General features: G+C 42.6%; 1 protein-coding gene across 7 annotated transcripts in view; it reads left to right on the top strand.

Moving 5' to 3' along the window:
* nup214 (nucleoporin 214) overlaps positions 1 to 15,379 on the top strand; it is an 80,245-nt gene extending 64,866 nt beyond the window's left edge. For 2 of the 7 annotated variants that reach the window (XM_090234510.1, XM_090234514.1), the window contains exons 34-36: positions 4,761 to 4,915; positions 5,985 to 6,018; positions 11,148 to 12,109. In XM_090234510.1, the coding sequence (XP_090090636.1) occupies positions 4,761 to 4,915; positions 5,985 to 6,018; positions 11,148 to 11,190 (232 nt within the window). In that variant the 3' untranslated portion in view covers positions 11,191 to 12,109. Of the gene's footprint in view, positions 1 to 4,760; positions 4,916 to 5,982; positions 6,019 to 11,147; positions 12,110 to 15,073; positions 15,115 to 15,210 lie in introns of those variants that run through there. The other 5 variants (XM_021602473.3, XM_090234513.1, XM_021602472.3 and 2 more) reach the window with 5 other exon arrangements.
* The last annotated feature ends 296 nt before the right edge of the window (positions 15,380 to 15,675 follow it).

Raw genomic sequence — 15,675 nt, forward strand, 5'->3', positions numbered from 1 at the left:
TGTAGATTGTTGACACAAAAAGACGATTCAAACAATTTTAATGCCACTTTGTAAAACAATTTTGAAAAAGTCAAGTGGTTAGTATTGTGGAGTTGATACACCATCCAAAGTATAATTAATAACTTCACTATGCTCAAATGGGTAGTCCATGTTCGCTGCTGCTTTTTTTTTTTTACCCATCTACCAATAGGTGCCCTTTGTCAAGGCATTGGAAAAACTCCCTGGTCTTTGTGGTTGAATCTGTGTTGGGAATTCACTGCTTGACTGAGGGACCTTACAGATAATTGCAATGTGTGAGGTACAGAGATGAGGTTGTCATTCTAAATTCATGTTAATTAAGAAATAAGGCACAAAAGGCAGTGATGTAGCATCAATATAGTCACAGGTATATGGCGTTGTTAAACGCGATAAGTAACCCATTTACTTATTGCTTTTATAAAACCGACATTTACTTGGATATGTCCATGATAATGACGTTGATGCGTGATTTCGACTGGCTCAGAAAAAGTTCTCATCTGGGCACAGTTCACGCAACACGGAGTGTACAAAACATTAGGAAAACCTTCCTAATATTGAGTTGCACCCCCTTTTGCCCTCAGAACAGCCTCAATTTGTCGGGGCATTGACTCTAAAAGGTGTCAAGTGTTCCACAGGGATGCTGGCCCGTGTTGACTCCAATGCTTCCTTCCCACAGTTGTCTGCATGTCCTTTGGGTGGTGGATCATTCATGATACACACAGAAAACTGTTGAGCGTGAAAAACCCAGCAGCGTTGCAGTTCTTGACACTCATACTAGTACTCCTGGCACCTATTACCATACTCCATTCAAAGGCACAAATATTTTGTCTTGCCCATTCACCCTCTGAAAGGCACATTTACACAATCCATATCCCAATTGTCTCGAGGCTTAAAAATCCTTCTTTTAACCTGTCTCCTCCCCTTCATCTACACGGACATCAACAAGGGATCATAGCTTTCACCTGGATTCACTTGGTCAGTCTATGCCATGGAAAGAGCAGGTGTTCCTAATGTTCTATACACTCAGTGTATGTACGGCACTACAGAGATCAAAATTAAAAAGTGAAACATTGTTTCCAGGTTGGACAGACAGACAGCAAGGCGTATATTAACCCCCGCTGTACCAAACTAAATGCTAAGCTGGAAGCGAGGGGAAATTATGTGCGAGTTGAGATGAATACAAGAGATGATTCAGATGGCAACATTAACATGACATTCGTATGGCGGTGCAGTGGTAATGTTTAGATGGTACTGTTAGCAGGCATAGGTGTGTCTGTGATGGCCAATACAGCACAGCTTGGAATTCTGCTCATCCAATCAGCATCCAGGATCCAAACAACCAGTTTTATTAACATTGTCTTGAACACAAAGTGAGTCTATGCAATGTATTATGTGACTTGTTAAGCGAAGTCTTACCATAACAATGGGGTTGAATACTTATTGACTCAAGACATTTCGGATTTTGATTTATAATTAATTTGTAAAAATATCTCCAAAAATAATTCCTCTGACATTATTTGTAGGCCATTGACACAATCTCAATTTAGCCATTTTTAAAATTCAGGCTGTAACACAATAGCGTTTGGAAAAAGTCAAAGGGTATGAATACTTTCTGAAGGCACTGTACTGTATAAAAATCTGAAGTTCAATGTGTTTCCGTTTCATTTTCAACCGATAGTTTTGTCACAGCTGTTGCGTTAAATAACAAATGTGCCCAGTCTGGTCTTGGTATGTGCGCTTTACCCAACAGCTCACAGATGCAGTGCGGGTAGTCTACATGATGACATTATTATGGATCATTTAATGACATTCAAGCATCAATCATGTCACCAGAATAAGACCCTGAGTCTGTCTATTGGAGAGGAGCATAAAGCTCATCAATTTACACTTTCACCACTCTGTAACATTCATCATAACTTATTTCATCTGTAGGGTAATAAACTGCATGGTTTCCAGATTTGTAGTGGGAGGATGACACACCATGTCATCGGGTGACTCCAAGTTGACTTCAATATGATGGTTATTATATCAATATTTTCACATTAAGGCCTTTCCACTACCGTTTCTCTCATAACACATTTTTCAGACGCAAAAAGTTCCCACCATGTCGATTGAACAAATGATCTGTCAGCATTTATAAAATTGTACTGAAATGTCCGGTTTTTCAATACGGTATGACTTGAGAATATGGTTACTGGCACATATTGTGTGCTTCGTCTTGCCCTCAATGAGTTTGAAATTTAGTTTAGAAAAGTCCACAATAGTTGAGGGCAAGCATTGCTGGTATGTTTTAAACACAATTCATCAGGGGATGGGATTCAGTCAGCTCTAACCACCCAGACCCCTGCTGAGTCAACCTCTATTCCGAGTTTAACTGCAACCCTCATTGTAAGATTATGGGAGAAAATGGGATTATTCCTCCATCCCCTACCATTCAGCCCCCCCCCCCCCACGTGCAGGCCTGCTGAGGCGCTGTGCACTTCTGCCAAGACCCAAACCACGGAGCCATGCAGAGAGAGATTATTCCACCCAGATAATCCCACTCTGGGGTCATACTGCCAGATGATTTTAAGATGGGCTGGTTCCTTCTTTCTATCTATCTTCTATCTACCCCTGGGGGTCGTGTATTGGGCACAAATTGTCAGGAGGGGATTACCGGCTAAATCCCCACCCCTCAATCCTCTACCACCCCCTACTCTCACTCGCGCGCACACACACACACACGTTACACCCTCTGCCTTAGGTCCTGTTGGTTTCAGGAAGACGAGCTAGCCTTGCCCTGAAGTCATTTCTCAGTTCTGTCTTGTCAGGGTTTAATCCCATGGGACTGTCAAATGGCAGCAGGCTTAGTGTTTTCAGTCATTCCTTTCCTCGGTTCAGTCAGTTTTTTTTCAGTCTAGTTCTTTTCATAATGTCAGGACTCGTGAGGTAATATTTTACCGCTCTGTATTTCCCTTGTCATCACCCGTCGTCCTGTTCACAAAGATAAATATTGAAGTTGTTTACGAATGCCGGTCCTAGTTTAGTTGTTTTCCAAACCTCTGCAGAGATTTATTACAAGATAGTTCAAAGATAAAACGCCTCAGGACTCCCTACAGCCAGTAAATGTCACCCTCCCTATCTTTAGAAGTGGTTCCTCAATTTAGCAGTGGGCTTGGGCGATGTCCAGATTTTCATACCGTTTCTGTACCCTACTAAGCTATTACCGGAAGTACACACAAGGGGTGCTATTTCCAAAAATATATATTTTTTGTGGGGATGCACAAGACAATTTAGGCGACAGGGATCTTGATCCAGGGGGGGTATTAAATGTCCCTGCTGTAACCAAGAAGCTTGATTTTGACATCTAGGCAGTAGACAAGTTAGCTAACCTAATGCTTAGCTGGAACCCTGAGTTGGATATCATTTATTTGACACCTCTTAGATTTATTATAGTTATAATCAACCTAGCAGTGGCTTTGCACGAAGCCCCCGCGAGGTATTGGAAATCATACCGGTGATATTTGTAAATAACCCTGTATACGGTATAAACAGTATATCTCCCAAGCCTTGTAGTTAAAGATGAACCTGGTCCCGGATTGACCCAAGAGCGGTTAAAGACAGCCGGCAGGCCGGCCGGCAAGTGATTGGCTCCCGTATTAAGGTCAGAGGTCAGCCTATATTTCGGTGCAGGGGTCTGCTTCCCAGATTAGAACCAGCAGAGCAGCTGAGCTGGCTGTGGCCTGGACTATTCTCTACCCCTCTCTCTTCATTACTCTGTCTCACTCTCTTCTGTAATGTCACTATCTTTTTGCCCTTGTTTCTGTTATCTTCCCCTCTTTCCTTCTCTCTCCTCTCTGAACGGCCTCACACACACACATGCTATATTCTACGTCAATTCCCCTTCCTCCTCCCCTCGTCTCTGCTGATGTTTGACTCTCGAAAACTAATCCTGGAGGTACAGCTGTGTGACTGGTGCTGCTCTTGTATCTCACTCAGGGCAAATTAAGCCTCCATGTCAAAATATAATAATTTAAGATATGCCATTTATCAGACGCTTTTATCCGAAACGACTTAGTCATGCGTGCATACATTCTACATATGGGCGGCCCCGGGAATCAAACCAGCTATCCTGCCATTGCAAGAGCCATGCTCTACCAACTGAGCTACAGAAGACATCTAGCTTTCATTTAGACTGTTCTACTACACATTTAAACTGAATAAAACATTAAAACACACTCCTCTCCCTGACAGTGACCCAGCCTCCACATACAGATCCCAGATCAGTAACGGAAGTGCCGTGGGAGCGTCAGCGACTTATTCCATTGTAATTCAAATAAACTATTATTGCAATATGCTTTGATGTAATGGGCTCTGATATTTTTCCAGGCAAGGCTGTTTCTCTGCATATTTTAGGAACCTGTCCTCTGGGTTAGAATGGTAATGTGAGCAGAGTAGAGGGACTGGGGCAGTGTGCTACAGTGACTATACTAGACAGTCTGTAACCTGGAGGAGAGAGGAGCTCAGGTCATAGTAATTCGACCTCCCTCTGTATGGCGTCAGGGGGTTCAGGACTGATGTAGTATTTAGGGTGGATGGAAACTGACCAGTATATTTCCCAGTTTGTGTGTCAATAATGTAATAAATCAATTGTACCAATGGTTTTTCTAAGCAACACATCTTCCTGAATTTTGATTAGGTTACTGTTAGATCTATTAAATCTGAATCTATTTTTAGTCGTTTGTTTCTCTCTCCCCTCACAGCTTTGCCTCCACTCAACAAAGCACACCGTCGTTTGGTGCACTGGCCAACCAGAGTGCCCCGTCCTTTGGTAACCTGGCCCAGCAGCAGCAGGGGTCAGGGTTCGGAGCTCCTCAGCTCAGCGGCTTCTCTGCGTTCGGACAGCAGGGAGGAGGAGGTGTGTACTACTATCTCACCCATTCAGTTCTTTCAGATCAGTGCAGAGGATGCCACTCTAGAGGATGCACTCCAAGTCTTCATTGACATGTTCCCTTCCCTCCCTCTTCTAGTGACTAAAACTGTACAAAGCATATGAAATGATTCCAACACCCGGCTTAGTCTTATCTGCCCTTGCGGTCTCCTCCCCACTCTCCCAGCCATGCTAACAAGGAACAAACAAAAGAGCTCAAGTCTTCGTTTGAAGTCCTGCCAATGAGTCTCTTCCAATATTCCCCTGAAGTAGAGCCACTGGTTAGCTCAACTCATTAGTGGCTGGATAAATAGCAGTCAGTTAGCCTAGTGGCTAATGCTATCCCCCAGCACTCTGTCTGCTGTGCAGTACAACATGGCCACAAGATGCAGTGCTAGGCTAATGCTAGGATAGCCGTGGGGATGGTGGAATCCCACCAGCGGCTTCCTATTAACCCAAATACCTGCTATGGCCGCATGCCGCCACGCAAGCTACTTTCTGTCAGAATAATGTTTGTATATGGCCCAGTTTTCTCAAAACGGGAAGAGGAGGGTGGGAAGACCACTTTTAACATCTTAGTTTCACTCTCTCGTTCTCTCTTTTTCTTCTTGTTCTCTCACTGTATTTCTCTCTCATTCCTCTACTCCCTCACATGCTTGCCCTCTCTCCCTCTTGCTTTGTGTCTTGCTCTCAAAATGTCACTCTCTCACACACACACACTTACACACACACACACACTTACACACACACACACACTTTTTACTATTCAAATCGTCCAGCCTCCCTCTTATTTTTCCCTCTGTCTCCCTCCACTCCTGCTCTGGAGCCCTGGATGGTACTGTTTGCGTATGTCCGATCGTTAGGTCTAGAACAAGTCATATTATTGTGGTTTGTGTTTTGTCTTATGTGGTTGACTGGCTCTGTACCAGAGGTAATACGGTGGAAATAGTAGTAGTTTTCTCTCTGATTCAGTCTACATTATACGGAGGTGTTTTAATTTTTTCCACTGATACGTCTTCATCTACATGGTTAATTGTGTTTGTTGGTTTTCTTGCAGGCTTTGGGTCTGCTGGTGGATTTGGGTCCAATCAGTAAGTATCACTCATCGTTGGGCTCTTCTGTGTGGGGGTACGTGTTTCGGTAGTGTGCGCTCATTTGTTGTGTTCACATAAGAGTGTGTCTATCTTTGTGCTTGAGTGTATACATTTGTCTAAGTGTTTGAACCCTCCCTACACACACACACTCGCATGTGTGTCTCTGTCAGTAGTGTGTGGAGGAAAAGTGTGTGACCACAGCACACTTCTGAGAATCTGAAGGGCAGCATGAAGTCACAGCTGGCTTTCCTACTCCCTCCTTCCCCACCATCCCCCCTCCACTCTTTTCTCCCCATCTAGTCTTCCTCACTCCTTTCTCTTCTCCCTCCTGTACCTTTTTCAACCCTCGCCCTTCTCCTCCCTCAAACCACTGATCTCTGTACCCTTACCCCAGACACTCGCCCCCACTACCCCCTAATTGCTCTCCTTTTCCCCCTACCTCATCTACCACTATCTACACTCTACCTCCTCCCTCTCTCCCGCTCCCCTATTTTTCTCTGCCCTCCTTTTCCTCCTCTTCCTCCCCTTCCTCCTCTCCCTGTGCTGCTGTGTCACATAGCCTCTTCCCCCAAGGTGCATTTTAGTGGAATGCGATCTGAAGTGCTCAGGAGAGTGGCGACGCAGCCCGGGCTTTGTTAGATAAGCTCCTCTCTCTCCCTATGTTCTGCTTCACCCTCTCCCCCTCCTGCTCTTCTTCCTGTTCTCGTCTTCTTCTATTCCTTTCTCTCCCCTCTTTATTCCTCCCCATTTTGCTCCCTCCATCTCCCCCATCTTCCTCTTCCTTCTCCACTCTCCTCACTCACTCTCCTCTTTGTCCCTTTCTTCCTCGTCCTCTTTCTCTCATCATACCCATTTATTATTATTGATGAAAGCAAAATGCTGTGCCAACATGCTCTGAGAAGGGATATCTGTTTATGTTTTATACTGAACAAAAAAATAAACGCAACATGCAACACTTTCAATGATTTCAGTGCATATAAGGAAATCAGTCAATTAAATTAAATTCATTTAGCCCTAATCTATGGATTTCACATGACTGGGCAGGGGCGCAGCCAATCAGAATTTGTTTTTCTCTCACAAAAGAGCTTTATTACAGACAGAAATACTCCTTAGTTTCATTAGCTGTCCGGATGGCTGGTCTCAGATGATCCCGCAGTTGAAGAAGCCGGGTGTGGAGGTTCTGGGCTGGTGTGGTTATACGTGGTTTGCGGTTGTGAGACCAGTTGGACGTACTGCCTAATTCTCTAAAATGATGGAGGCGGCTTATGGTAGAGAAATTAACATTTAATTATCTGGCAACAGCTCTGGTGAATATTCCTGTAGTCTCCATGCTAATTGCACGCTCCCTAGAGACTATTTTATTTATTTTTATTTCACCTTTATTTAACCAGGTAGGCAAGTTGAGAACAAGTTCTCATTTACAATTGCGACCTGGCCAAGATGAAGCAAAGCAGTTCGACACATACAACAACACAGAGTTACACATGGAGTAAAACAAACATACAGTCAATAATACAGTAGAAACAAGTCTATATAGGATGTTAGCAAATGAGGTGACATAAGGGAGGTAAAGGCAAAAAAAGGCCATGGTGGCAAAGTAAATACAATATAGCAAGTAAAACACTGGAATGGTAGATTTGCAGTGGTAGAATGTGCAAAGTAGAAATAAAAAATAATGGGGTGCAAAGGAGCTAAATAAATAAATAAAATTAAATAAATACAGTAGGGAAAGAGGTAGTTGTTTGGGCTAAATTATAGATGGGCTATGTACATCTATGGTGACAACTGCACATTTTAGTGGCCTTTTATTGTCCCCAGCACAAGGTACACTTGTGTAAGGATCATGCTGTTTAATCAGCTTCTTGAAATGCCACACCTGTCAGGGGTATCTTGGAAAAAGAGAAATGCTCACTATAAGGGATGTAAACAAATGTGTGCACAAAATAAGCTTTTTGTGCATATGGAAAATGTCTGGGATCTTTTAGTTCAGCTCATGGGACCAACACTTTGTATGTTGCGTTTATATTTCGTTCAGTATAGTTTAATTTGTTCAAAATAGAATGTATGTTTAAAGAAACAAGGTTTATATTAATACACTTCAACACAAGTAAACATGACCTTTCGAGTCACTTGACTTTGGTGCATATTATTTAGTAAGTTCTTAAATATCATTCTGAATACATTTTTATGAGCGGCAAAGCATTTTCATGTAGACAGAACGTATAGTACATAACAACTACAGCGAAATGTACTTCTTAATTTTAGTGCATTTCATTCTCTCCTCCGTTTCCATAGAAACTGATACCAATCTTCATGTATCTGCTTAACGGTGTTGACTTTATCTGGACAGATCTCATGTCTGAAGTCCATCTCATCATTCCTGCTTTCCTCTCTTCCCTCTCGTTCTCTTTTCTTCTAGTCCCATTCCTATTTTTCTTCTCTCCACTTCCCTCAGTTCTAAACTCCCTCTCTACTCAGTTCTACCTCCCTCTCTACTCAGTTCTACCTCCCTCTCTACTCAGTTCTACCTCCCTCTCTACTCAGTTCTACACCCCTCTCTACTCAGTTCTACACCCCTCTCTACTCAGTTCTACACCCCTCTCTACTCAGTTCTACACCCCTCTCTACTCAGTTCTACACCCCTCTCTACTCAGTTCTACACCCCTCTCTACTCAGTTCTACACCCCTCTCTACTCAGTTCTACACCCCTCTCTACTCAGTTCTACACCCCTCTACTCAGTTCTACACCCCTCTCTACTCAGGTCTATTCCCCTCTCTACTCAGGTCTATACCCCTCTCTACTCAGGTCTATACCCCTCTCTACTCAGGTCTATACCCCTCTCTACTCAGGTCTATACCCCTCTCTACTCGGGTCTATACCCCTCTCTACTCAGTTCTACACCCCTCTCTACTCAGGTCTACACCCCTCTCTACTCAGGTCTATACCCCTCTCTACTCAGGTCTATACCCCTCTCTACTCAGGTCTATACCCCTCTCTACTCAGGTCTATACCCCTCTCTACTCAGGTCTACACCCCTCTCTACTCAGGTCTACACCCCTCTCTACTCAGGTCTACACCCCTCTCTACTCAGGTCTATACCCCTCTCTACTCAGGTCTATACCCGTCTCCTCTCAGGTCTATACCCCTCTCTACTCAGGTCTACACCCCTCTCTACTCAGGTCTACACCCCTCTCTACTCAGGTCTACACCCCTCTCTACTCAGGTCTACACCCCTCTCTACTCAGGTCTACACCCCTCTCTACTCAGGTCTATACCCCTCTCTACTCAGGTCTATACCCCTCTCTAAACCCCCTCTATTATTTTCTGTTCCACCCCTATATTTACGCCTACGTCTTCCCTCTACTGTAGTAGGTGTGGATATGTGTTCCGTCCAGGACTCCCTCCTTATATTTTGTGTGTATACACACAAAATAGCAAGGTTATTATAGTAAATGAAAACTGAAACAAATATTAAAACAAACATTGGAAAAACAATTTAGTGATGAACTATCCTGAGACTTACCTTTGACTGCAATAAAATTATAATCCATTTTTTAAAAGTTTTATCTGGCAGTTAAATGCTGCCAGTAGATGGCATTGTTTCAAATAGGCCTAACTTGTGTATCAGGAGCTAACGGAAGAAATCCAAGGGCGAGTGCGGAGCATGAACATAAACGATAGGCTTGTACATTGGCGGCAGCAAAAGGTAAAGCCCCGTATAGGATTGTTTGGAGTATATTGCTGGAAAGGACAAAAGCAACTGGATTGTTGTGTCAGAAGATGGCAGCCTGTGTGGAACAGAGATCAAAGGGAAAAACCCAACGAACCTCAAAGTTCATCTGAACAGCACCAACAGAATTTCAGGCTAAAGACAAGGTTAGAATGCCAACAGCTGTTAGTAGCTGCAAGTCAGGACAACCAACTTGAGCAGTTTGCGTGAAAAGAACAGAAACAGACACCGACGATTATCCTTTTAAATCCAAGTCACATTAAGATTGATTTAAACCTAACCAAACCCATGACCAGACCATCCACCCCCAGTGGCAAACAGTGACATCCCAAAAAAAGCTGACTATTGGCCTATAACACATAAATGGCTCTTAGCCTGCCGCACATAGGCTAGTTTCTGTCCCTAAAACTAAAATAATATAAAAACTAATATAAATAATTGTATTAAACTCTAATTAAATAAAAACTAGTAAATCAAGTCTGATATCTACCTGAATTTCAAATACACAACTAAAAACTAATACGAACAAAAAAATATATTGGGTGTGTCTAATGCTGGTTGGTTAAAACCACATTCCAGCCAGTGTCTATTCTACAAGTTACCACCGGCTAAATCTATGACGTTAAAATGCCTATTTACTCTGTTCCATTTGACTGCGCAATCCACTGTCTCATCAGCCCATCCAGACCATTTATAAACTTGATCTCCACTATAAAAAGCATCTAGACATTATCTCACATTTCTTTTAGACTAACATTTCGGTTTCAACAGCGGAGATTTGTATAAACCTTGTGTCTCCGACATTTGCGACATTGTTTTCCATATTCAAATTCAATCTCCAGCTTTCCCATAGTAATGAATGGGTCGGGACAAGACAGGCAGGCAGCGTTTCTCAGTCACTCGAAATCATGAATCAGCTGGCATCATTTATTTTTGCAGTCTTTACAGCTTCAATATTTGAAGTGATTGTGTTAGCTGTGTTGTTGGCTAGCTCCTCTGAACAATTTGTGTCGGGACTAACGTTTTTAATGAAAATATGTCAATCATTATTTGAATATGTTGGTAACCGTTGTATAAAAGTGATAATGCCCTCGAAGCCGGTGTTTAGAGCCTAACACCCATGCTAATATATCCTCCAAACACCGGCTTTGAGGGCGTTATCACTTAAATAAAAAATCTCAAAACTACAATAACCTTGGTATACAATACTTACGTACATCCCTCACAGTATTGTCAGAAAGCACTAGTACTCCTCATATTGATCAGTCGGGGCCAGGCAGGGGCTAAGGGGAAAGTCCAAACCTTCACAAAGGTAGCTAGCTTCCCAACCAGCCTCCCATTTTCATCAACCTCTTTTTATATATATGTTGGTTTGTCTTCATTTTTATCCCCCAGATCTTCTCAAATGTTTGGAGCCAGTTCGGGTTGGAGAAGCTAGTTTTTGTAGACCCCCCCCCCCCCCCCATTGGCAAGTGCACCCATGCTGTGTGTGGCCAGTCAACACTGCTCTCTGCAATCAAGCTCTCTGAGTAGACGTCTCTTAAAGGGGGAAGGGTGGATGGAGAGGGTGGGTGGGATGGTTGAGATGACAGGTCAAAACTAGTTGTATAGTATGGAACTGACCTTACAGACCATCGCATAAGCTTACGTGAAGTACGTTAGTGGCCAACTAAAATGTGGAATGTGTAGTTGGATTAATTAATTGGCATTTTGTGTATCAATTTTTTTTAAATCAGTACAGTAATTATTTATTAAGTTTATCATCGACTAGGAAACATCTCTAAGGGCACCTAATGTAGCAAAATCAAATAAAAGGTTTTGGTCATAATTCAATAATAAATGTATCATGAACTTTCTTGGAATAACACCTGTATTCATATGACATAGAATACTGTTTGTATATATCTGTTATCCACTGTGGACTGTAACTCTAGTGTAGATTTATGTTCATCCATCTGGACTTTGCTTTGCTCTATAAAATAGTAATGAAGCCTTGTTGTTTGCACTTTGAATCAGGGAAAAGTTCTATGCTTTCATTTGAAGTTTTAAGATATCATATTTTCCAAGCTTTAGCAATTATGATAAGAAACATGTCCTCTGTTTCTCAAAACTCGTGTATTTTCTTAGTAAAGAAAGTTTTTTTTTTAAATACTGTAATCAGTAGCTGACTCTAGGCAAGACTTGGACAGGTCGTTGATAAAAGTATCCTCTCTTGATTGCATACAATGAACTGAAATATTAGGAAAAAATGTATGCTGCTTTTTAAAATCCATACTGCTGGAACCCCCTATTCCTATAAATGTGTATATTTTATACATGGAAAATGGGAAATAAACTTGGCAATTCTAAAATCTGTATCTAATGTAGTCCCTTTCTTTTTTTTGGCATCCTACTGATGATGAGCACTAATTGATCGCCTGTGTTGTTTTAATGATGACAGCCTCTGGCTATTTTCCTCTTGCCTTTGTGTCTGGCTGTGTGCTTATTAAACAGAGATTTCATTTACGATTAGCCTACTGTTTAAAAGGCCCAACAATTAGACCTCTGGACTAAATGTTGATGTATTTAATGAGTCAACCTTTGATTAAAAGTATTTGAGTCATTAGTCCAGAGAAAAGAGGTGCTGAGGGGTTTTGTCTATGGCGTTAGCAGGCCTGTTAATGTAATAAATGTAATCATTTTAACGCAGCATGGAGAAAGGTAAGGAAGCTCTGGGCTATGTTTAGACAGTGATGGGGGCTTTGCTAGCTGCTAATTAGCATACCATCTTTGACGTGGAGCAGCCTTCGTTTTGGTTTTGTAGCCCTCTCCTTCATCAAGGAATTCACTGGCCATTATTAATTAATAGACATTTGGATGTAAGCCTAAGACATTGCAGGAATGAGGGTATATTGAATAGAGGGGTGCTGGTCTTGTGTAGTGGCATCTTTTCTTTGGCATGTGGCTGTCATCAGATTACCATCAATGGTCACCGCCATGGAGAATGTCACTGTCACCCTGTCCCCTCTGGTGTGCCCGGCGATGGATGGAAATGTTGCAGGCCCGCTGGCCCTGCCAATCAGACACTGAAGTGGTTGGGGAATGTTGGGTTCACAACATGTGACCAAGAGTCCTCGCTTCCCACTGTAACAGTGAAATTCTCCTCCCAGGCCCGCTATGATATGATTGGTCACACACACTGTGTTCAGGGCAGCTAATATTAGAGATGGATAACAGTGTTATTAGAGGTGGGCAAGACTAGAGAGAGGGAGTTACATTTGTATTGGGCTTCTGGATGTTTTTCTACCGCTTGTCCTTCATACTGATGTATGTTTTCCCGGTTCAGGGAGGCACAGTGCGTGTGTGAAATGTAAATCATAGGTATACATATGTGGAATAGCTGATACGTTTTGATGACTCACTTGGCAATGCATTATAGATTTTGCGACGCAGCCTGTCATGGAGCTAAAACTCTGCACTGATGTGATTTGTAGCTAAAGAGGTTAAGCTGAAGAGGTTTTCAGCACAGTACCCTCTCTCCTTCCCACAATTGACTCATTTGAACATGTCAAGGACCGTCTACTTGGTGTTGTAGCTGTGCAGCACTGACTCATACTCCCGTGTCACGTTGTGCTCAACAATGACAACTCCGAGTGCAGCACTGTCTTCGCTCTCTTTTCTCGCCGTCAGTGCATCGCCCTGGCAGAGGGAGCAGGCCAGTCACACAGACACTCGCGGGGATGGCAGCTGTTTGAGGAATCCAGATAAAAAGAACCATTCTGTTTCTCTCTACCTCTCTTTTTACGGAGGGATGATTGGCATTGTTCTCGCTGCTTTTGTCGGTCCGGCCTTTACAACTCACTGGCTCGTCTACAAGCCGTCTGAGACTGTAATGCAGTCAACGTGCTGAAGTGATGTGTGGGGGGGTCAACCTATGTTAATTTACCCAAAGACATTCTATGTAGTATTTAGAGCTATAAGCCCTGAAAGGACTTGCTTGCTTTACAACCCGTTCATCCCTGGAGAATTGGAATTGATTGTCTTCACACAAAAAAACTATTTTTGAGGGGGGTGACAGAGGCATGGGTGCCAGGTGAGGGTAGAGTGGTGGAGTGACAGGTAAAAACGACCCACCACACAGATTAGACCGGGAGAGCGGTAAACAGACATTTTAGAGGCTGATTTGGAAAGTGTAATCACCATAGTCTCGCTGTGGCTGGCAGCTTATTTATTGTGCAATGAGATGCAAGTAAACAGGAGCACATCAGAGGCTTCATATGTAAAATTATTGAGAGGTTTGCAAATTTGCGCTGTAAACTTCTGTCATTGTTTTCCTATTGCCTAATATACAGTGGCATTAGAGGTGTAGTTAGATGATGAGTGTGTTTACCATACAGTAGAGTAATTCTGACCATGGAGGCTGTTTGACCTGGTTGACCTCCAATCTCCCAGCTGCCCAGTGCTATCTATCCCAACAGCATCATGTCAAGTGCATGTAGCCAATGTTCCTGGTCAAAGTTCCCTTCACGTGGTCAGAGGTTTTGAAGTACTGCTCTGTGTGTGTATGCATCTGTGTGCGTATATTGTTTAGTGTGTGTGCTAGATACTTGTCTGAATGGCCTTGTCTGATTGGACGGTAAGTGCAGGCATCAGTCTCTGTGCCCTCTAGGGCTTTTACAGTAATTACATGCGAACATTTCATATTTGATCGGCGTCTGTGCGAGTGTGCGCCAGTGAAATCAGCCAATGCTGTCCGACACGAACATCACAGCAGCCAGCCAGTTATCTGACAGATACATAATCCACTGACTGAGGACAGAGAAATCATTTTCCGTATCTCAATCTGTACTGTTTGTGTTTCTCTATGGATGTATCGATTTTACCTCAGTCGAGAGAGGAGTGTGGCGGACATCGTAAATGAATATGAATCAACATTAGTGTCCACTGAAGGCTGCAGTAATCTTGTTTAAGAGGCTCTCAGCCTTAGCTCTATTAGTGGAGACTAGTTATTTATGCACTGAGTGGAAACTCTCGCTACTATGAAAACATCTTCTCTTTTTTCTCCCCTCTGATAATACAGTACTGTGTGTGTGTGTGTATGTTTATATATTCCCTGGTTGTAGACGGCTTACTGTGAATTCAGCCTCTGATTGAATCCCATGTGATCATAAAGTATTAGCTTAGTGATGAGTGAATTTCCTCTTATGTCAGCCAATGATTTAACTCCCCCTTTTCGGTTGGTGTTAGTTAATGGTGTCCCCCACGTTCATTGTTTGGACATTAACCTATCAAGTAGGAAATTGTGTTTAAACATGAATACCCTAAAAAGTTGTTTCTTTCAGATGATCCAGTGGGGTCCCCTAATCCAGGAGGAAACAAAATGGTGTGTTTTCAAGTTGAGAACAAACCTGCTACAGTTGATAATGGATGCCAGTACGGCCATGCCATGTCTAACACCGATGTTTCTGTGCTTTCACAGACCAAGATGGCCTGGACAACAATAAAGAATATACTATTTTTGTCATTTTTTGGAGACGGTTTTCTGTTTTAGTTTTTTTGCCTACAAAAATGTTTGATATGAAAGTCTGTTTTAAACATGTATTGTTTGTTTAATCACAGTAAAAGAGCTTAATAAAACTCTAATTTGATCTTTGTAGCCATCATGTTTTACTGTACCTTCATCGTATTGCTGAAATACATTGGAGCCTTGCCAATTCCAGAAAAGGTAGCACATTATTGACCTTTCCATGACACCAGAGTAAAAACAGGCTTTTGAAGTATGTAATTTCCATTTACACTTTTATTTCTAGCAATCGCTACAAAAATTACCATTAATTGGGGCCTCCCGGTTGGCGCAGTGGTCTAGAGCACTGCAGAGCTAGCTGTGCCATTAGAGACTCTGGGTTCGCACCCAGACGCACAATTGGCCTAGAGTCGTCCGGGT

The sequence above is a fragment of the Oncorhynchus mykiss genome, chromosome 5 (assembly GCF_057628025.1).
Source record: "Oncorhynchus mykiss isolate SJ-2025 chromosome 5, ASM5762802v1, whole genome shotgun sequence".
Lineage (NCBI taxonomy): Eukaryota > Metazoa > Chordata > Actinopteri > Salmoniformes > Salmonidae > Oncorhynchus > Oncorhynchus mykiss.